Consider the following 21,974-nt stretch of genomic DNA (forward strand, 5'->3'; position numbering starts at 1 on the left):
CTCCGCCGAGAGGCCCCGGTCCCCGGCCCCGTCCCGCCCCGTCCCGGCGGGGCCTCCCGCAGCCGCCGCCGCTTCCACTCCTGCGCACTGGGCGCGCCCCGGGGCCGGGGCCGGGGCCGGGGCCGGGGCCGGTCCGAGGGCGGTCCGCGGGCGGGGCCGGGGGAGCGGCGGGCGGCCAATTGCGGTGCCCCGGGGAGCGGCTCCGGCGGGGCGGCCGCCCGCGCTCGCAGCGAGGATGGAGGCAGAGGGCCGGGTACCGGGGCCGCCGCCGCTCCCCCCCGCCGGGGGAGGGATCGGGGCCGAGCTCCCCGCCATCCCCCCCGGCGCGGCCCGGGCGCCGCTGCTGGGCGCCCCCGCCGAGGTGCTGGAGTTGGACGACGAGGAGGACGACCTGGAGGTGTTCAGCAAGGTACGGCGGGACCGGGACCGGGACCGGGACGGGACGGGAGGCCCGGCTCCGCAGGGCAGCTCCGCTCCGCTCCCCGCGGCGGCCCCGCCGGCATCGGGTGGGTGCTGGCTCCCTCCCTCCCTCCGGCCGGCCCTCCGGCCCTCCGGCGCCGGGCAGCGGCGGGGCGGATTCGGCCGCGGGGCCGCGGCGCTCGGGCCGGCCGTCAGCGCGGGCAGGGCCGGGAGAGGCTCCGCGGCTGCCGCGCCCCGGGGCGCTGCCTCCCGGTCCCCCCGGGCCGGTCCCGGTGCCGGTGCCCCCCTCGCCGGTCAGCGCCGAGCCGCCTCCCGGGCTGGCACAGGGAACGGGGCGCGCTGCTTCGGGCGGGCTGCCCGTCCCTTGAAGTTGCCCAGGAGCCCGAGTAATGCTGGTGTCACTCGCATTTGTCGCCTGCCGTGTGCGTGTGTCTGCGAACTAAATTAACAGTCCCTGTGAGTGGATGCGGCTGTACCGGAATACCAGCACCCATCTGCAAGCTTCAGGCCGAGTTTCTGTTAAAGACGAGGGGAGGGCCAGGAACTGGCACCGCCGCATAGGTCGGCAACAGCAGCATTTTGTGATGATACATTGGCACACATTTTGCAAGCACACGGCATTAGCTGTCTGTGTACGGGTACGCCAGCTTTGCCGGCGTTACTGATTTTGATGAATGTAATGAAGTATGGTGCGGCTGCCACGTGTAAGGTTTCTCATTTTGTGCTGATCTAGTTAAGATAGGGCTTAACTCTCACCTTCTCAGCCACTAAAGAAGAGAGCATGTGATGGATACATTTGCCCTATCAAAACTATATAAAATATCACATAAGGATGTACAGAGAGCTAAGGTGGAAAAAATGTGTAGGGCAGCTATGGCCCCATCCACCTTCTGAGACTTCTGAACTGTTGGGTACCAGGATGTATGACAATGGAAAGAAATAGTAAATATTTTTCCTATTTGAAAATGTGATAACAAACATTTTTATTAGGACCAAATGTAATATGAATTGTGTATACTTTCTATATTTTTGTAAAAAAGATACTTTTTTGTATGTGTGAATAAAAAAACCGACATCGGAATAAAAGCCTCATTCTTGGGAGCTATGTATTTAAACTGTGACTGCAATAAAATTCTTGAAATTCATGTATTTTAACACCAGAGGTATCTATTAGGTGATTTAATAGTCTGTAACATACAAGAGGTTAGGCTAAACTTCACCAAGTTATCAGTGTTTTTCTGAAGCATGACTAGGGTTCAGCTAAATCATATTTTTTAGAAAAGTAACAGTCTTGATCTGATCTGAAGAAATGAATGATTTACTGAACTTGCAGACAAAACCAATGCTAAATATAACTTTAGTTGTATCTTACCTTAAATCCTTTTGCGTTTACGAGGTAAGCTCAGGCAGTTCTGCATGCAGGTGTCAGTGCCTATCAATACAACATAAATCAACATGCTTGCTTGTCAAGGGTGAAGTTCCTTGAGAATAAAAAATAAAAACAAATATAGATGATATGAGATACTGCTGCTCTATGGGAAATATCTATATCCTTAAATTACTGCCACCTAGATTCATGCAAAAATATTTCTTGCTTATATTAAATCTTAACTACTGTTAATGTTAGCTACTAATAAAAGGTTTACTGCATGCAAAATGATAACCTATTTCTGCGAACAAGAAAATGTGTCAAACTATATTAAAGCCCAGTGTTCTTTTCAAATCTTAGACACCTGCATTTAGTGGTTATATATTGGCCAGAAATTGTTTGTTTTCAGCTGCAGCTTGAGGGCTGATCTTTTGGGAAGATGAAAAGCTGTGAGGGTGATTGGGGGTTGCATCCTCTGTTTGTGTGTGTTCTGTATATTAAAGGGAAACTGACAAGCTAAATGTAGCATCAGACTTATTTTTGTAAAACTGATTTTTCCATAACGTGCTGTTCCAAGACCATCTTGTATTAAATTGTATTTTAATGGAGTGTCTCACACCAGTCTTTAAGGTCCCCAGCATTTGCAGGCCAAATGGGATGCAGCGGCAGTGCAGTGCTCAGTGCCTGACACTGACATTGACTTCATTTTTCTAAGTTTAGTCAGTGAAATGGACCAGCTACCAAAATGGTGAAAAATGAGGTTCTTAAAAATTGTCAGCCTCAATACCATAAGTTATTACTCAAGTTGTAAACGCAAAGCTTTTATTGTATGAAAATTCATAGACGTTTAACCTGATAGTGTCATAAACCACTGGCCCAATATCTGGTGACATACCTCAAATATTACAGACTAGCATTTTATTCGGCAGCTCTGATACAGCATTTCATAATGTAACATGCATTTCACTTTATCCCAGTTTCTGTTACCATGGAAAAAGTTCTGAGGTCGTTTTAGCAGAGCCAGCTTCTCAGGGTTGAATGATGAGTCACACGAATGCAGTGTTTGCAACCTGCTTTCTTCCATGGGTTTCAAAGTATAGTACCACATGTACTGTACTGCAGTAATCCTTGTGTTCCTTGCTGGTGGTACCTTGACATGACATTGACAAAGCTGTCAGTGATTTGGTTAATACTTAAAACGTTAAGCAGCCCTCCTTTCAAAACTCAGTTTTACAATGCTTGTCTCCCTTCCATGATTACAGAAAACTTAATTCATGGTGTTTGTAGAAAAGATGTACATGCCACCACAGAATTGCATAGACGCTACTTTTTCCAGAACAAGTTGATCGAGGATTTAAGCCTGTTTCAAAATTGAGTATTTCAACCAAGGAACTACTCTGTCTTCCTGAATCTCTTTCCTTTGAAGAATGCTCCAACAACTAAGCTATTCACTTTTAGGATAACCTCTGCCACCACATCCTTTGGTTCCGGACCTGCCTTGGATTGCTGGCCCCAGAAGAGTGCAAGCTCTGGGTCCTGACTGGGAAGGATGGCGGCAGCCCTGAGTCATGCCCTGGGGAGGAGGAGTGCTTTGGCAAACCCCTGTGCTTAATGTTTTCTACAGAGAGCTGCAGGCTCAGCTTTGTGCTCGGCCTACTTTGAGGCTGCCCCTGCTGTATGAGTGTTTTCTGTCCTTTATTAATTTTGGAGTCTTACTGACCAATTTCAGCCCAAATGTGAGAGCGGGATAAAGTAACTGCTGGCATTAGAGAAAGGAGACACAGAGCAAGGCCCCCACACTGTAGGAGCTCGTTGGTTTTCTGTCCCTTTGCTGCCCTGGCCAGTAACTCAAAGCGCACGAACCCACTTGCTGATCAGCACTCGGCTCTGCCGTCTCTTCTGCCAGTAGTTCAAGGGCATGGAAGGGAGCAGGGGAGTGGTAGGCACGTGCAGTTGTGGAAGGTGTGGGAAAGTACCTCCTTATCAAGGGCAAGGCCTTGATTTTCTTTGCATAGATAAAGAGGAAAGAAGTTTAAAAACAAGTTTTAAAAACCAAGAGCTGGAAGAATTGTCTGTTTTTCCCCTGACATACAATTTCCACCATCAACAGCATGCACACAAAAACAGTACCAACCCCAAAATTACAGCTGTGTAGAAAACAGAAAATTATCTTTTTTTTTTATTATTATTTAACTGTGTTCCCCTGTGATGGCATCAGGCATGTCAGGCAAACTTCAAGAACTGCTGGAAATAAACCTGAAGTATCATGATGATAGAGAAACAGATACTTGTTTAAACCTTACATGCATTCACTCACGTGCAGATGACACAGTAACCATAGTACAACAAACCAGAAGTCCTGCTTACTCTGTGGATTTTTACTGGCAGTGTTTTATTTCATAAGCTATGTATTTTTTAGGCCTTTCATATAAAAGCATGCTTTCAGGAACCTGCCTGTATAGAACAACTTTTAGTAGCAACCTAGAAAGAGGAAGGAAATATTAAGATAGTAATGACCCATAGGAAACTAGAAGATATGAAACACATTTGCCTTGATCCAATTTAGGCTTTGCAATATCATTATTCCTCAAGTATATGGCCATCCAAGTCCCTTACACGCTCACATGCATTTTTCTTTCCCTGGGAATTTCCCATTGTCTCAGCACTTTGAATCACATGGCCTGCCCTGAACTATCACGTTTGGAAAGCAGTTTCATTCCTCATGGGGAGCATGGGCAGCTAGCGCTGGTGAGCCATGAAAACACAGCTTTTCTATTCATCCTCCACCACTGCCAGCAGTGCAGGCTACATCAGTACAGAAATCGTGGGTTGGAACAGGCTGAGTAAAATACATAACGTGACTGGCAGGCATACAAGGAAGCAGCTCTATAATATTTAAAGCATTGTCTTTAAACTTTCTTCTTGGCTTTGTTTCCCTGGTCAAAGAAGTGTACATATGTGATGGGAGGAGATCTGGTACAGGAGTGCTTTCAGTGCATAGTTCCCAATAGAAGTTTCTACTCCATATGTGTGAGAGTACATTGAAAAATCCAAAGGAGGGAGCTGGCAGTGTACGATGAGGTTTAAGACTGGAAAAGAGTGAGAGGGGAGAACATATCCCAGAGGCAGCTTTGGTTTGGTTAAATCCAAAGGAGAAAATCTTTCCATCCTCAGTGACACCAGTCTTGCACTCTTCAGTCCCACAAGGCAATACCTGACTCCAGTTTGCATGGGCACACACGTTTCCACTCCTGACATTTCACCGGTTCTCTCTTCAGCAACATCCCTTTTCTGCATGCTCCATAGCCAGTGAGGCACTAGAAAGGGCCTTTTTGTAACACTCTGGGATTATCTTGCTTGCAAGAGGGCAGCCAATTTCATGAGCAGGCTGCCCAGAGAAGCTGTGGATGCCCCATCCCTGGAGGTGTTCGAGGCCAGGCTGGATGGGGCCAAGGGGAATCCAGTCTAGCGGGTGGCATCCCTGCGCAGGGCAAGGCGTTGGAACTGGGTGGTCTTTAGGGTCCCTCCCAACCCAAGCTGTTCTATGTTGCTTATTCACAGGCTTGGACAAGCAAGCAATTGGTTTTACTGTGGCATAAAGCTGATAGAAAGGTAGCTCAAGCGAGCTCCCAGTGCCAAGGGCAGCGCAGAAGTCTTGTGTAGGATGGCAGCACAGCACGGGGCTCCTGGCTGGTCACAGCAGTGGGCTGGCACGAGGCAGGGTGGTTGCTCATTTGCCTGATGATCTCATTCAGAAATTCTGATTTAAATAGCCATTTTTATCCAGTTTTGCATATAACCTTAAGTTTTTCAAAAGAGAAACTTTACAAAAACACCAGGGAATACTGAAGTTTGTTATTAATTGAAATACTTCATTGCATTGGATGTATTAGAAAGGCTATATTAAATGTCTGATATTTGCAATATGATTATTGATTTTAATTGCTCTCATTTATTTTTAATAATTTATTAATTTATTATGCTGTTTTCTGAGTTAGTGAATTTAATTAATAAATTAAGCAGCAATTTTGTACTGCGTTCTTACTTATTCATTTTTTAAAAAAGATTAAATTTACATCTCTGTAAAAGTTTCCCATTTGAAATTCTATTTTAAAATATATGCAAACTGGGATACCCAATTCCAATAAAAATTCTGATTTAGATTTTGTCTTGTTTTTTAAAATCATAATTTCTTATCCACCCTGTTCAGCTTACTAGAGAGAATTGAAGCATGATGAGTCCTGAGTAACTGGCTTCTAACAATTATAATAAAGCTGGTAATCATACTACACAAATACTGGGTGCTTGTAATCATAACTAATTTTAGCATTCGCAGGCAAGTTCTCTTTCTAGCTATGCATAAAGGTCTTGTCAAATGGTAGCATTTTGCTTTCATCAGTTAAAGAATAAGTCTCATTTCTTACATCCTTACTGAAGTGAATGCTGAAAAGGATAATAGATTTGCCACATATCATATAATTCTTTCATCTGCCCTATGTTTTCTCAATCTATTTAAAAATTTGCCATTATAGCATCTGAGACATGTTTGTGTATGCGTAAATATGTTTCAATATGAATGTTCTCATGTTTTATATGCAGGATACATCATTGGCTGAAGCAAACTCATTCAGTCCTTCAATGACAATATCCCCCTCATCTATGATAAACCAGTATAAATTTGAAGATGAACCAGAATTAAGAGACCTCTTCATTACTGTCGATGATCCTGAAAGCCACATTACAGCCATTGAAACATTCATTACATACAGAGTAATCACAAAGGTAAGCATCTATTCATGGCCTTAATGGCTTACACTGGTAACAGTAGTAGTATTTTCACTCTTCTTTTGAACCATTCTGTGGAATATTACTAAGTTGAAATCATAATCTGATTTTGCTTTGAGTTATAGACCACTAAAACTGTATGAAATTGTGGAAGTTTCTAAAAAAATCAGTAAAGTCTACAGACGTATGTACATAGATTTTTTTATACTGAGAAAACAGCTGGTATTCCTTCAATGGCAAATTCAGTTCTATATGGAAATAAATATTTTCTATTGTGATCTTCGACATGAATATGAAACAGCAGAGACACTGATTTTGTTTGAAGACACTATGTTAGCCTATGTATTATATGACTTTTGGATCACTTGCAGGCCAGCAGTCTTTTGCTTTGCATGAAAAGACTTGCTGCTACAAAGTCTTTCAGCTCCATTCTTTTGTAATTGCAGTGCTCACTACCATGGGGAAGTTTGTTTCCCATCAACAGTTGCATATGATTTCTGGGAAACTGCCACAATTCTCAAATGAAAAAAAAGTAATATTAGGAAACAACATAGAGTATTTTTAGCTGTCCTGAATGCAAATTATCCACTGGAAATAAGGAAGAAAGTTAGTGTTGTGAGACCAGAGAGATCATTTGGGATTACCAGCAAATATTCTGCAGGCTGTGTTTTGAGAATTACTGTGTTAATTTATTTTACTTTGAGTTCTTTTTAAAAGATTCATTTAAAACCAAATTTTCAAATGGGAATTATTCATCTTTAAATAAGAGAAGTTATCAATTCCTCATAAAATATTTAAAGAGTAGGAAGAGAGCTATCTTCATTAGGTTGCTAGCAATAATTTTCATTTTAGGCATCCTTTTGTAGACAAAAGAACATTTTTTCTGCAGGCAAGTATGGAAGGGCTGTAAGGTAGATTGCTTTTGCTTTTTTATCTCTTCCATCCTTTCTTATCACATTTAATTTGAATCCTGGTTGTTGATGATAAAGTAATGTCATTCCTCCCACGTAACTTGAAAAAAATATATTCAGTCCTCAAAAATGTTTAGATTACAAAAGTGTGTTTTGAGTTTTTTAGAATTTACTTGCATTGCATTATAAATCTCCGTGCAACAACAAATGCTAAACAGCATGCATCACTCTGATGAAAACATGAGCTCTTTGTAGCTTGATTCTAGAAGATAGAGTGGTGATAAAATAAATCTCATGGTTTGACAATTTTTCAATGCTGTAATAAGCATTTTTATAAGCATTAAAGGTTTGTTGGCAAGCTCTGACAAAGGGCTACAGAACTGGAATTGATGATGGAATAGCAGAATCCATTAAACAGCACAGGAAATGTTACTTTTGTGATGTGCTGAAGTTTTCACGTTCTGAATGTGGGGATTGTTGACTGGCATCAGCAGGCCCCAAGGACGTATGTCAGCTATTTCTATTTTTTTCAGAATGCTAAAAAAATGGACTCTCCTCACTCATCGATTTCAAATCACTTCAGAAGAAATGCCCTAAAAGCAATCAACATAACCATGATTGTTAAAAGGGAAATGGCGCAGTAATGATTGAAATCTTCTGAAAACACTGCTAGGGTGATTATTTTAGGTCACTCTGTTGTTTAGTACTTCTTTTGTTGTTGATGTTGTTGTTTTAAAGTAGAACTTTGATTTGTTGCTAAAATTACATGTGTTCTATTTCATTAAGAAATTGATCATCGTGCATTAAAAAAGAGCAAGCAAATAGCAAGGGCAAAATAGAATCATGCATTCCGTTCAGGTATGCAGTTTTCTTCAAAATCTAAAACAATATTGTTCTTTTTTCACAGTATTCTCACTTTCTGGTCCTGTTTTTTATCTCCATGGTTTTCAGACATCTCGTGGTGAATTTGACTCCTGTGAATATGAAGTTCGAAGACGGTATCAGGATTTCCTTTGGCTGAAGAGCAAACTCGAAGAAGCACATCCAACACTAATTATTCCTGTTCGTTTGTTAAAACTTATTTTTATTAATTTATAAGATGACCCCAGTTTTAAACAGAGCTGCTTGAAGGCTTTCTTGTGTTTCTGAACTCTCATGAACATCAAACTAACCTTTTAGTAGCTTTATATGTATGTATATAAGCGATAATTAAAAATTCTGTAATTCACTTCTTATGTTTGTAATTGTGCCATTTGCAGTAATTTGCAGTAATTTATTTCCCCTTTCTTAATTCCTGCTATACTATCAGCTACAAGTACCAGTTTATACCACTGTTAAATGTGATAGTTTTGTGGCAATTTGTTTTTACATGGTGAATTTTACAAGCTATATCTATGTTTTCAGTAAGTAGAGGAACTGTTATAGTATCCCTAATATTATGCAAGTTATACAATATACTTTTTTCTTTATTTTTTTAGCCATTGCCTGAAAAATTCATAATGAAAGGAATGGTGGAACGATTTAGCGATGAATTCATTGAGACTCGAAGAAAAGCTTTACATAAATTTTTGAACCGCATTGCTGATCATCCAACTTTAACTTTTAATGAAGACTTCAAAATTTTTCTTACTGCACAAGCCTGGGTAAAATGGCTTTATTTTTATCTACAGTTATATGAAACCACGTCTTGTGTTAGTAGAGTGTATCAGGAGTCTCCCTAGTTCAGTATTCAATAGCATCCTCCCACGGCTTGTTACAGAAGTGTCAGAAGAAGGTGTGGAATTTATGGAATATTCGTCCCCCGAGATAACCTTTTCTTCCGTGCATTTGGTAATCTTGCGTGTGGCCATAAATATTGCTGTACCTGCCAAAGCAGTTTTTGTTGCTGCGTTCTGGATTTTTGTGGCACAATATTTCAACTCTGCATGCTTTCTATAATACACATAAGCTTCAAAGATTATATGAAAAGCAGTAATTTAAATGAATTATTGTTTTGGCATGGCACTTGTCTTTTTCATCTGCTTGTTTGTTTTTTTTAAGTTATATTGGTCTCATAAAAGAAAAATATATCCTTTGAATTTCCTGTGGTATTTTTGCAAGATGTTGCCACTTGAAGATCAGAGTTTTGTACTCAGAAAGCCTGCCTCTGAACTTTAGCAAAGGTTATTCTATCAACATGTAAAAATAGTTACAGAAAATAGCTGGCTTATTTCTTCCAGTAGGAACATGGTTTGCTTTTCTCAATGACTTCTTTCTGCAATCATTACCTCTGCTTTCCTGTTCACAAGGCTAAATTGCAATCTAGTCAACTCTAAGGAACGAAAGGGTAAAGGTTTTCTGCCATCTTTAATCATTCTTTGTGAGAGCATGACACACAGCATGTTTATGTTTGTCCAGAAAGGCTTAGTTAATAAATGCATGTGACGGTTATGGTTCTTACACTGGTCTAATAATTTTAGAGTGAGATTTATCCACTAAAAAGACATCTGAATTGCTTTTTTTTTTTTCCTCCAGAGGTCTATGAATATAGTTTTGTTTTAAAACAAAAAAGAAAGCTTTTAACCACATATTATTTTTAAAGAATTTAAAAATGTATGTGCAAGTAAACTCAGCACGTTCTGTTTTTAGGAACTCTCCTCACACAAGAAACAGGGCCCTGGTTTGCTGAGCAGAATGGGACAGACTGTAAGAGCTGTAGCATCCTCAGTAAGAGGAGGAGTTAAAAATCGTCCTGAAATGTTTACAGAAATGAATGATTATATGGAAACATTTAGTCAGAAAATAAATGTACTGGACAAAATAGCTCATAGAATCTACAAGGAAGAAAGGGGTAAGTAGAAAACAAATATCTTTTTACGGATTTAAGAAATTAATATACTGGAAAACAACTTGTTGTGAACAGTACATTCATTTTCATTATGCCAAGCAAAATACTTCTTTCCAGCAAGCAGGGAAAAAGGGGAGATTTGTATTTATACAGTGCTTTTCATAATGGTCATTGTTCTGGCAGATCTTCAAGTTAACTTGAATAGTTTGGTAATAGGGAAAGTTTTAACATCTCATTGACCTACCCGGTAAGGAGCTTAAAAAGAAGAAAACATAACAAGTGTGGCTGTCATTTTATTGTGGTTATTGGAGATCTGCATGACCTTTTGTTTTGTACTTTTAATGGAACGCAGAGTTACAGTTTTTTATTCCTGTCTTGTCCTGGCATAATGCTGCACAGATTCCAGATCTCTAAATGTCTTCTTCAGTTTCATTCTGCACCTTTTTTTATGTGTTGACCAAGTAGATTATTTTTAAGAGCTTTGCTGTTGGCCATAGTTTCTGCCATGGGAATCTGTGCCTGTTACAGTTTTCTTGAGAAGGATGACTTAAGCTTATGTTTTTCATCAGTAACAGCAGTTTGCACACCTACTTGAAACTCTAAATTATTAACTTTCTGAGCTTGACCTGACATACTGGGTGTGTTTACAATTTCTACTGGTCAGCACTTGAGAGATGTTATTGTATATATAATATAATATGAAGTGCTACGCTTTGTTCTGTAGTAACCAAGACCTTGTGCTTTAGTGTGCAGTACCACATCTCAGTGTGTCCTCACTAAGCTGGAGGGGTCTTATAAAAGGAAAATAAATGTTGCCGAAAAGGGTTCCTTTTGTTATAGTTCATTCCAGTGGCAATATCTGGCTGAGGTTCTTAGGTTCAAGTCACCAATGACAAAATATTTCTTGGAAAACCTTATGAATTTTGACATGTTCCCAAGTGCTGCTGGATGTATCTTCTTTCTAGATTTTCCAAATAGCAATAGGCAGAACACTAGTGCGCAGGGCTGCACTGCTGGGGACGTGACCTGTTGATAACTGTGATTCAGAACATTCAGAAAATATTCCTGCTTGTAATTGCCTAACATGAGAGTCTTAATTACATTATCTATGGAGGGTTTTTTTGTCAAAGTGACCTCAAAGTAAATATTGATTTCTTCATGGCACAGAGCTGTTTGGCAACTTTTGTTGGACATTTCTTCATTATAAATTCAATTGTGATAAAATTATGTTTTCAATAAATGGAAACGTATTCTCAGTACCCTCCTATGAACATCTTCCAGGTCATAACCAGCCTTGCCAAATTAAGTACTACCAAACAGCAGTGAGGTTCTGGACCTTATTCCTTCTTCCACGAATTAGCACTTGACTCAGAGACATAAGAGAAGCAATTCTTAGGATACCTATCTGTTTAGATTAATGCAAGTTTCTGAAGAAGGTAACACCTGCAGAACTGGAATGAACTTCAGTATGCACCTTTTAGAACATACTAAGCAAATATTAAACATTAGTACCAGTTTCTTGCTGTATTCACAGTAAATACAAGGTTGCAATTCGTATCGCTTAGACACCTGTTAGTGAACAAACAACTAACCTGTGTATATGTTCCTGTTAAGAGTATTTTAATGAAATGAAGGAATACGGCCCCATCCACACACTTTGGTCAGCATCAGAAGAAGATATAGCAGACTCCCTGAAAGGCGTCGCGAGCTGCATTGACAAGTGTTGCAAGGCTACAGAGAAACGAATGGCAGGGCTCTCAGAAAATCTGTTACCGATCTTACATGAGTATGTTCTCTACAGTGAAATTCTGATGGTAAGGTTTCCTTAAGGATTGCTTATGACAGTATATGAAGTTTGGCTTAGGCCACTGACAAACTCTAGAAGAACGTTTGTAACTGATGAAAATGATTTTGCTGTCACTGTTAACTGCCGTTAGTAAACCTGCACCGTACAGGATCGCTGTCCATTAGCAGAGAATCCAGTTTGTCCTGTTTCCCTTGTTAATCAGGCTAGAGGCACCCCTTTCAGATGAGAAAGGCTTGATAGTTTTGTGTGGCATGGAACCAGTCTTGGTAGCAGTGCAGAAGAGTTTGGATTTTGCCCTCTGAAGAGAGCTCTGTGTTGTACCAGAGAGGCTGGAACACAGAAAGGCTCGAGGAACAGCAGTTTAGAAAGACCTCTTCTGACACTGGTGAAATATGGACTCATCTAGTAACAGATTGTGAGGGGGAGGACTGGAGAGGTTCTTTCCTTTTCTAGGAGATGTTCCTAAATTATGTTTTCTTTTTCTAGAAAAGCAGGGAACTTCCAGTCCCTGTGTCATTATATAAGCAAGTTTTAGTCTGTCATAAGCTGATGCTCTCAGTTCCCTTCACATATGTATTTTTCTTACACTTGGAGAGAATGTAAAAAATCTGACCTGACAATCAACATAATTCAAAAACTGACTTCAGCATGTCATCATTCCCACTCTGCTGCCTTCAGAAAGCAGAAATGTCTACAAACAAGCCTTTGTCTAGGATTTGCCATGCCAGTGCAATCTGCAGTATCTGTTTTTGTGTCTCTGCTGGTAGTCCTGCTCATACTGCAGTGGTTTCTGAGCAGGGGCTGAGTGTGCTACGGGTCTTGTGTAGAGCAAGACCCAAGTTAACTTGGCCAGCATAGGCCTTTGTTGGCACGGTGCACAGCATTGCCCATTTCTCCATATGGCTTAGCAACTGAAAGGTTAAGAACTACTGTGTCACTACACTGGTCACTACAGTGACCACTGTCTTTAAAACAAATTTCACTAAAAGAGAGACCATCCAAAATGTCCTGTATCTCACAGGCCTCGGTATTTAAATGTACATGCAGGCAGATGGAGATAGGCATTACTTTGCTTAAAGGTATGAAGAGATTACTATCTCGGCAAATTGCAGTATTTCCTCCCCTCCCCCAGTTCCAATCTTATTTTTCAGAACTTGTAAGTCTGTTAGCTGTGAGCCATCCCATCCCTCATGTTTTTGAAGAGACACTGCCTTCTAGTTTGCAGTTTGGCTCACCCTTTCACAGGTGCTTGCTTTTGTGTGTAGCACAGAGAGATTTGTCTGCATAAACCACAGAATGACTTCCTGGCTCTTAATGCACGTGTTGCAAGTTGCTGTTACTCACTGTTGGTTTCTTTTTTTTCCTTTTTCTTTTGCTTGTTTTTGTTTTGTCTTGTTTTTCTTAGTTGTAATTGCCTTGATGCAACACTTGCAATGCAGTATTAAGCTGCCATGAGGTCCTGTCCGAAGGAAAATCTTTCTCCACTAGCTCATTCCTCTTAAACTGCTGCTCTTTTCCTTTCATTCACCATGTTTGTTTTTTTTTTTCCCTACAACTTACTTCCCTCTCACAGTACGGAGAGGGGACTACTAATCATACTAAAAATACAATGAAGGAAGTCACACACTAGTAAAACCTGCTTTCTAGGGTACCTCATCACAGGCACCTTTGTGTGTTGCTGCAAGAAGATAACGTGCAAACATGCAGAAGTTGTGGTCAGTACAACAATGGATTAGTCCTTGTATTTTCCGGTGTTGGGAGTTCAGCCTTAAACTGAGGAAAGAGATAAATTCATAGTTAAATATTTACATCTAGACAGGCTCCTTTCTAACTGCCTCACAGTGGAGACAACAAATCTAGAGTGTAACTGTCCTGCTGTGCTTCAGGGTACAAACTGCAGCTCTGAATTGGTTATGGGTCCACATACAATTATTTGATGGCTTTGTGGCAGGGTAGTATTAATTATTATACAAATTACAAAAGTATAACGATATGTATATAAAACACAGTCCCTTTGTTTGACATTGGAATTCAGCACTTGCCTATAGTTGCAACACATTATTATTAAAATTATTGTTTTTATCTTGTAACTTAAGAAATATTTGTGATAAAAGTTGGCATATAGTCAACAAAATAGTTTTAAAAGTGGCAAAAGAAAAAAAAGATAAAGCACTTATAATATGAAGGACAGCTTTTCTAGACATAATTGTTTTGCTTCTGTGCTTACAGCAAAACATTTTCTATATTTATTGAAACAGAAGATATTCTAAGCTATTGAAAGGTAGATTTATGCATTAGTATGTAGTGCTAAAGTAGTACTTGGAGTTGTCCCAAGTCAGGTTTGCCAAATTTTTCTAGTAAATATATGTTCAAAAGGAAACATGAAATATTATTTGAAAGTTCACCTACTAATTTTTTATGTCGTGCTTGTTAAAGTGACAAGACATCAGAGAGAACTCTGTCAAATAAGACAGATAGAAAAGGTAGAGTTGCTTAGGCCCTGTGCTGTTTCAACATGCCCTATGCTAGAGGTAAATACTGAAAATCTTTTTTGTATATGCAGAAGAAGCAGTAAAACCAGTTGCAGCAATGCAAAGTAAAAGGAGGTTTTGACATTTGCAATTATGTATGTCCTGCTTCTGATGATTTTTTTTAAATGACTAATGCCTTGTAACATTTCTGTGAGATAAGCACACCTGAGTATGCTTTTACAGATGAGAAAACTAAGGCAAAGAGAAATTTATAAGACTTGCTCAAGGTCACATAGTAAATGAACATCAGAAATGGAAATTTAATCTGTTACACCATTGCTGTTTTGTAGTCTAACAAGTAACATTTCTTCCCCTTTCTAATTATTTTTGACATTATGCTAAAAATCTAATACCTGTAAGACAGTTTTAGGGAAGGAAATAATTACATATACTGAAAATAGGCACACATATCAATGTCATTGCGTCTATTATTTTTATGATAATTTTATCTGATTTTACTGAACTACAGTTGGCGCTTGCAGAATAATATTGGTTAAAGTCACAATTTCAGTAATACCTTGTATACCATTCTCAGTCATTTATTCTAATTTGTATTGTAGCTTTTCCTCAAATAAGATACTTTTGATTTCACAAACTCATGTTGCTTTTTAAAAACGAATATATTGTAGGTTGAGTTACTACTAAGTTAACTGCTGGTGTAGTTTTTCTCATACAATTAGCAATGATACCGTGTATGGCAGAGTCTTGTGGCATTGCTTTTGGATTTACCAAGATTCTAGAAAAATCACACAAGATAAAAGGTAGGTATTGAAATATGAGTCCTTACTACCCGATTTTATTTTTTTTAAAGGAAAGTACTTGTATCATGCCAAAATTCTTGAATTGTTTCATTCTGTGATCTTAATTTATTAAATTTCCAAATTGTTTGATGGTTTTCTGAATACATGGCTAAAATTTAGTGCGTTTTATTTATTTATTTAGTTGCTTATTTATTTATTTATTTTTTATTTTAAGGGTGTTTTGAAAAGGAGAGACCACATTCAAAGCGAACTCGATTCCAAAATTGATGCTTTAGCCAATAAAAAGGCAGACAAGGATCTGGTGAGTACGTCTCTGTACAGAATGCTGAAATATTCTACGCCTTACTCTAACTGCAAGAGAAGAATCCCCTGAAGAAAGCGTGTCCTGTGAAGCCATACTCTGTAACTGTATGGTCTCTCTGTATGTCCCATACTTTCTCTGAAAAAGCTTGTTCTTTGCAGCTGTGCATGCTAGGCAGAGGCAACCGTGAGAAACATGCAACACATCAGTGGATAGGCAGCTGTAGCAAAGGACTGGTTATAATGGGCATCCATGGATCATGTTTTGTCAATACAGGCTGTGCCGTGGTTTATTTTTAACATTTCTCTTTACTTCCCCATTGGGAGTTAAGAGAAAGTAAGACTTGCTGCAGTGCTCTCATAGCTGCTGCTCTGTTGACATAGGAGAGGAAAAGGAGGTAGAATGAGCAAAGCCATTAGACATATTTAAAATGAAAAGCTCTCAGTCCTGTTCCTTCAAGTTTCTGTCTTATTTGGTTATTTTTTAGGATTTTTTTTTTTTTACTAGCAGTCGGACATCTTCATTCTAGTGCAGTGAGACCATACCTGTAGTAACTCATGGAAGCAGGCATGCTGAAAGCCACCAGTGAAGTTCAGCGGGATGACTTAAAGGAATTTTGGGATAAATTTGCACGGCCTCAGTGCTGGCCTGCCCACTGTTGCCACTGGCTCACATCTGGCCTCAGCCTACTCTTGTGCAATGTTGGCACCAATGCTGGGACACCTTTTCTGCACTCCTCCGTTACCACCTACGCAGCTTAGAGCTATGGTGGAGAGCGGAACTGGCATTTTTTAAAATTTTTAATAGTTGAGCTCTACAGCCTAAATAATGTCCTTTTAGCCCAGTGTTAACACCAAGCATTATACCATGTAAATAATATAGAAAAATGACTAGATAATAATTACTGCAACTTTCTAGTATATCGATGGAGAAAGTCCTTGACATTTCAGACATTTTTTATTAGGGTTGTTGTAATTAGCTTTCATGTAAAGATGAGCTGTTTAGGTAGTTTTTGGCAGCTGAAGTGCATATTTTCATTTGATTTCTTGTCAATTAAATGAATAAATAAGAATATATTACCACTATCTAAATCTGTGATGTCTACAGTGTATTTCATAATTTGCCTCTGTGTACTGCAGTGGGACAGTCAGTAAATACATCTATTTTTTTTAATTTTTTCTCCTGAAGCAGAAATTCTGTTTACTTAAATTTTACTGCCTTTTTGCTCTCTCATCTGTTTTTGTTTCTCTGCTTCCTCAGCTGCTTCTCCTGTCCTTAGTTTAGGGATAAAGTTTAAAGCTCTTACAAAATGTGAGGAGGCAGAGGAGCCCCCCACGCCGGGAGCTGGGGCATGGAGGACAGGTCTTGGTCCTCTGCCAGCTGCAGCTACCAGCAAGGCCAGCGTATTTCCATGCTGCCTGCTCCTCGCCCAGCCCACCGTGTCTCCCCAGATGCTCCAGCCATGGGGCCCGGGCCCCAGGTTTGTCTCCTGGCTGTCCTGCCTGGTGGATGCAGGCCAAATCTGTAAACCTGAAGGGTGGGGAGGGGGCAGCCTCTGGGCAACACTGAGAGTGGAGGGGGAGGGAGCGTGGGGGCTCGCACGGTTTCCCTGGCCCAGGGTAGCAGGGATGTTCAGGGGCATCGCTGCAGCCAGGAACCAGCCAGCAGGGGTCAGAGAGATCACTGGCTGCCAGAACCACATCTGCTCTTCGCTCCCCCAGGTTTATAGGGAATGTCACATAAAAGGTAACTGAAATACAGTTTCTCTTGGAAATAAATTATCATGTTATATAACACTAATTTCACATTTATAGGAATAAGCAAAGACCATCTTCCAGCAAACCTTTACTTAAATGTTTCTAGTCTCAGCCTATCTATAAGATATATCTGTCTGTGCACTGGACAATTAATTGCTAAGTGAGGTCTCACAGTGGCTGTATCATAGACAGGTCTATTAGTTGCATTGTATGTGAAAGCACAGTATATATTAAGAATTTGTTTGGGCAAAAAGGAGTGTTACAGGTCACCGCTTAAGTTATTTGTACACAGCTAGTTAGATCAACTTTTCAACATTGCATCCCTTTTATCAGTACTTCCCATTTGTATGGTTTGTTGGCAACTTGCTAAAAACGACTGCATTTGCACAGAGTGACTCAGTGATGAGTGGCAATTTCATACAACTTCTTTAGCAGCTGGTCTTACTGCTGTTCACCGTAGGGAAGGGACATTGCCTGGCAGGACATGGCCTTTTCAGAAAGTACTTCTGGTATAATCTCATGGAGTCCTCAGACAAGGTGCATGCACTCCGTTTTCTTCAGCTGTTACAGACAGAAAGGAATAATTTTTCCTTTAGCATTGTATTGATCATACCATGTTGATCTGATATTGACCGTGTTTTGCTCCATAAGGAGATGTTTGTCCTCGCTTCCAGTAAACCTGGTCTTTTTTTCACTGTTTCTGAATTTCCTTGTTACAGCTCTGGTAAAAGCCTGTAGATCACATGATTACTTAGGTGTTCAGATCTTTGCTTTATCTTTCCAGCCTCTCTGTTTCTTGATTATTTCAAAAAATGCTGTTGCTGAGACCTCAATTCTCCTTGCAGACTCAAGAGAGCAGCAAGACAAATATCTGTTAGTCTAATCATAAAATCCTGTCCTCTGTAATTGAGTGGTGGCTATATCCTGAAGACTTTTTTCTTAATTAGAAGTTGAAGGCTTTTTGTATTAATGATAGTTTGGCCACGGAGAGTGGTGTACTGCTATTTTTAACTGTTCAGGTAACTTTTAACTGTTTTCTGCATCTGCTTTTACTATGTTTTAATTTTTATTACATCTTGAACTATTTTGCTAACATTTGTAACCTGACTGATTTCAGAATGATAGGAGATTGGAAAAAAAAGTCTGAAAACAGAAGTACTATTATTGGAATTGGTGCCAAATGCTGAGTTTGGCTTTATTTGCACATTTCTATTCCTAGGCATACCTTATGTAGCTTCTAATGATCTCACAGACGTCAGATTGAACTTGTCAGTGCAATCTAGTAGCCAGAAATTCTGCTGACAATGAGTGGCATGAATTCTAATCTTATCTGAAGTACATTTCCACCATAGATAAGGAACCTTAGACTGTCATTAGAGATGATAAAAGGCTGTGAGATCTTTAGCATTGGTCACAGCAAACATTAAATGATTTAACAAACGGATGGTTATACAACAGGAGAATGCAAAACATTCCCAAGGTCAGTGCCGCTGAAACAGGCTGGAATCACGAATTAAACCTCATGAGATGTCAGGTCCATTGGTTGGAAAAAAAGACGTTTTGGAGCCGCGCTTTTCCCACCAGGCTTTTAGAACCAGCTGCTTGTAGTGCTTTTAAAAAGCCAAACATTGGCCTTCCACTCCAAAATTTAGGCAGTGAAGAAGGCAGTCATTCAGACAGGCACCAGATAGGCATTAAATGCTGACTTACGATTCTAGTATTCAGGCTTGAAATGAAGAAAAGCAATGCTGAATATATCACGTTCTGAACAGATATTTTAACTCCAGGCTGAACAGGGTTAGTACTACCAAGCTGTAGGATTAATGCACGTAGTAGATAAAAAGTCATGCTGTTTTGCATAGTGAGATACTGTAAAGTGTTGTGTCACTTACCGGGTAGTTCGGCTTTTGGGCCAAGTTCCTTTGGCTACAAGTTGCCCTGTTCATGTCCAGTAGTGCTCTGCCCTGGCAGTGTCTAGCTTCTGGCCAGCTGTGTGACGTCTGTTGAACATCGTGCTGTCCTGCAGGAACCACTGATGTAAGATTTAATTTATCGCACTAGCTGCCTCAGTGAGATCAATGTAAGAAAATGGATTCAGGACCACATTTAATTGGTAGGATAAATCGTAACAATGTACACCTCATAAATCAGGAATACACTAGGTGGATGTGTTAGTTCAGAGACCAGGGCATTCTTTGATTTCTGCTCTCATGTCAGCTGAAGAAGATGGTATTTATATTTCTTATCAGCTGTGGAAAAGTAGATCTTAAACCTTTCTAGTCAAGATGAAGAAGTGTGGCATAATGCTGTCTTTAGACCCTAGGTCCAACCCTTGCCTTGATACAACATACAGTTTCTTTGGGGCTTTAGAGGGTGATGTTTAAACTGCGTATCCAGGTGGGGATGTAGAACAGTCTGCCTGTCCACATCACATCATGGCTACACCGTGGAAGAAATTCGAAGTTCCTGGAAAAGGCAAGACAAAAACAAACTGTAAAATAAATGTCTTAAAGATATAAAGAACAAGATAAGGGGAGGATGCTGCTGCCAGGACTTAGAAATCAGAGAATTTCTTTAAGCATGTAGTCTAGCTCATTTTCAAATAAGAACTTTTTTTTTCTTGCAAAAGCAGAAAAATTGATTCAACTCCCCTTCTTACTCTAAATCATCTACAAATATTCACTATTTTCAGTATTCTATGTGCATTCGTTTTTATAGTGTTAGAAGGAAAGGCAATTAACTTGGGACATGCCCAAGATACCTAATCCAGTTGTGTGTAATGTCTTTAGAGGTAATTCTTCCACATTTAAACTTTGGATTAACCTTTTCATATCAAATACACTGTTGGTAGTTGATGAATTGATTAAATTAGTAGTTTGATTACTAATCTGTCTAGATAATTGAACTTGGGTTTTTCAGTAAAGTAGAAATAATATTTTTTTCATTTTGTTCTTGAATAATATCCAGTATTTTGTGAATCTAAAAGTGTGGCAAGTAAAATCAGTCTAGAAATAAAGGCCAATTAAAAATGTTTATTCATCTCTGTATTGTGGAATGTGGAAAAAAATCCATTCAGATGAAATTCCTTTCATTTTTCCCAGCTAAAGATTCTGTGGCTACTTTGAGAGGTGAAGGATTCCACTTTGTCAACCTTTGAATTTGCATCTGTGGTTTGGAAATTAAATATTTTATCTTTTCACTTGACCTTTCGTTCTTGCTAATGTTCTTGGAAGGGTTGTTTTTGGCAGAAGCAGTACCTCTTGTTATAGTGTGGCCCAGAGTCAGCAGTCAGTAGATCCCAAACAGTGGATTCCCAGAAGGTTGTACAAACTGACTGACTTCAGAGTGATCTTGGTGACAATTTTATGCTGACTATATGGAGTGTGAACAGGATTTCTGCTGGGCATTGCATAGTGGAAATGTACACAAGCGTGAGTTACTTGGTTAAAGCATATGTGTCTCTTCTTGGCTTCAAGGACACACAAGAAACATTTATGAGCTGTCATCCTTCCTTGATACCTCCATAAATTTTAAGGATTGGACTGAGGTTCTGTCACTGTTTCAGACAGTGTTGCTTAGTTTATTTCTGATGGCTGCGGCACTGCCAGCTGTGGCACTGGAATGGTGCCCTTCGTGCATGGCTTAAGCTGGAGGCTGCAGATTGTACCTTTCCATATCCTGCTCTGAAGTTTGATATTCCTGCATTCTGTGAATAGCCTAAGCATCCCCTGAAAATCCTGTAAAAGATTTGCAAGTTAATATCAATGACAGCACCAGCTCTGCAGCACTGATGAGGAGCTATCCAACTTTACAGAGTTGTTATATGAGGAAAAAACAATTTGCCTGATAGCAGAGTACAAGAAAGAAGAGGAAGATGTATGGTACCTGAGTTGCAATAGAAACAGTGTAAGGAGATCAGCTTTTCCTGATTGCTGTTGGTTATTGGTGGCATTTATGCCTGACTTGTCACAGAGAGTCTCTGTGCAGTCCCAAGGCACTGAATCGTGCTGTAGCTGCAGAAGATTTACTTCATTCTGCAATTGGGTGCCAGCCAGAACCAACAGAGCTGATTAACAAATGACAATAGGTACAAAATTACTGAGAGGACTAGAAGACTCATTAAAGAGGGGCCCTCTATCTACTTACTGATTCCCATTAGCTGAAATTCACTTTGGGCATCTCCAGCAATTAGAGGAAAATAACGTCTGCATAGTAGCTGCCCTCAAGGTTTTTGATCCTGGATCCCTGTGAAAGAGTTCCTGCTCTGCAGAAGTCCTCTGTTTTAATTTCTTTCTTTACTTCTGTATTTCTGCCTTCCTCACATGGTCACACAAAGGTTAGTTCCACAATAAAAGATTGCAAGTTGACAAGAAATCAGAAAGTTTGTATGTGTGATTTCTGCTGTATTCCCCCATTCTGATTTTCCCTGAGGTCATCAAAGGTTCTGTCAGGGTCTTCTCAGTTTTTCTGTCCAAATCTAATTTGTATAGTTGATTCTGCTCCAG

At 40.0% G+C, this 21,974-nt stretch overlaps 2 protein-coding genes across 2 annotated transcripts in view; one reads left to right on the forward strand and one right to left on the reverse strand.

Annotated features, from left to right (window-relative positions):
- Nucleotides 1-235: 235 nt before the first annotated feature.
- Nucleotides 236-21,974, forward strand: part of SNX7 (sorting nexin 7) — a gene marked incomplete at its 5' end in the record, with an annotated part of 28,536 nt that continues 6,797 nt past the window's right edge. Inside the window, 7 exons of the mRNA XM_083846410.1 lie at nt 236-409; nt 6,389-6,571; nt 8,437-8,547; nt 8,964-9,128; nt 10,114-10,315; nt 11,927-12,126; nt 15,626-15,712. Of these exons, the coding sequence (XP_083702536.1) occupies nt 236-409; nt 6,389-6,571; nt 8,437-8,547; nt 8,964-9,128; nt 10,114-10,315; nt 11,927-12,126; nt 15,626-15,712 (1,122 nt within the window). The remainder of the gene's footprint in view (nt 410-6,388; nt 6,572-8,436; nt 8,548-8,963; nt 9,129-10,113; nt 10,316-11,926; nt 12,127-15,625; nt 15,713-21,974) is intronic.
- PLPPR5 (phospholipid phosphatase related 5) overlaps nt 16,161-21,974 on the reverse strand; it is a 113,133-nt gene continuing 107,319 nt past the window's right edge. Inside the window, exon 9 of the mRNA XM_083846421.1 lies at nt 16,161-19,935. Coding sequence (XP_083702547.1) covers nt 19,909-19,935 — 27 coding nt within the window. The 3' untranslated portion in view covers nt 16,161-19,908. The remainder of the gene's footprint in view (nt 19,936-21,974) is intronic.

Source organism: Anser anser, assembly GCF_964211835.1.
Source record: "Anser anser genome assembly, chromosome: 8".
Classification (NCBI taxonomy): Eukaryota; Metazoa; Chordata; class Aves; order Anseriformes; family Anatidae; genus Anser; species Anser anser.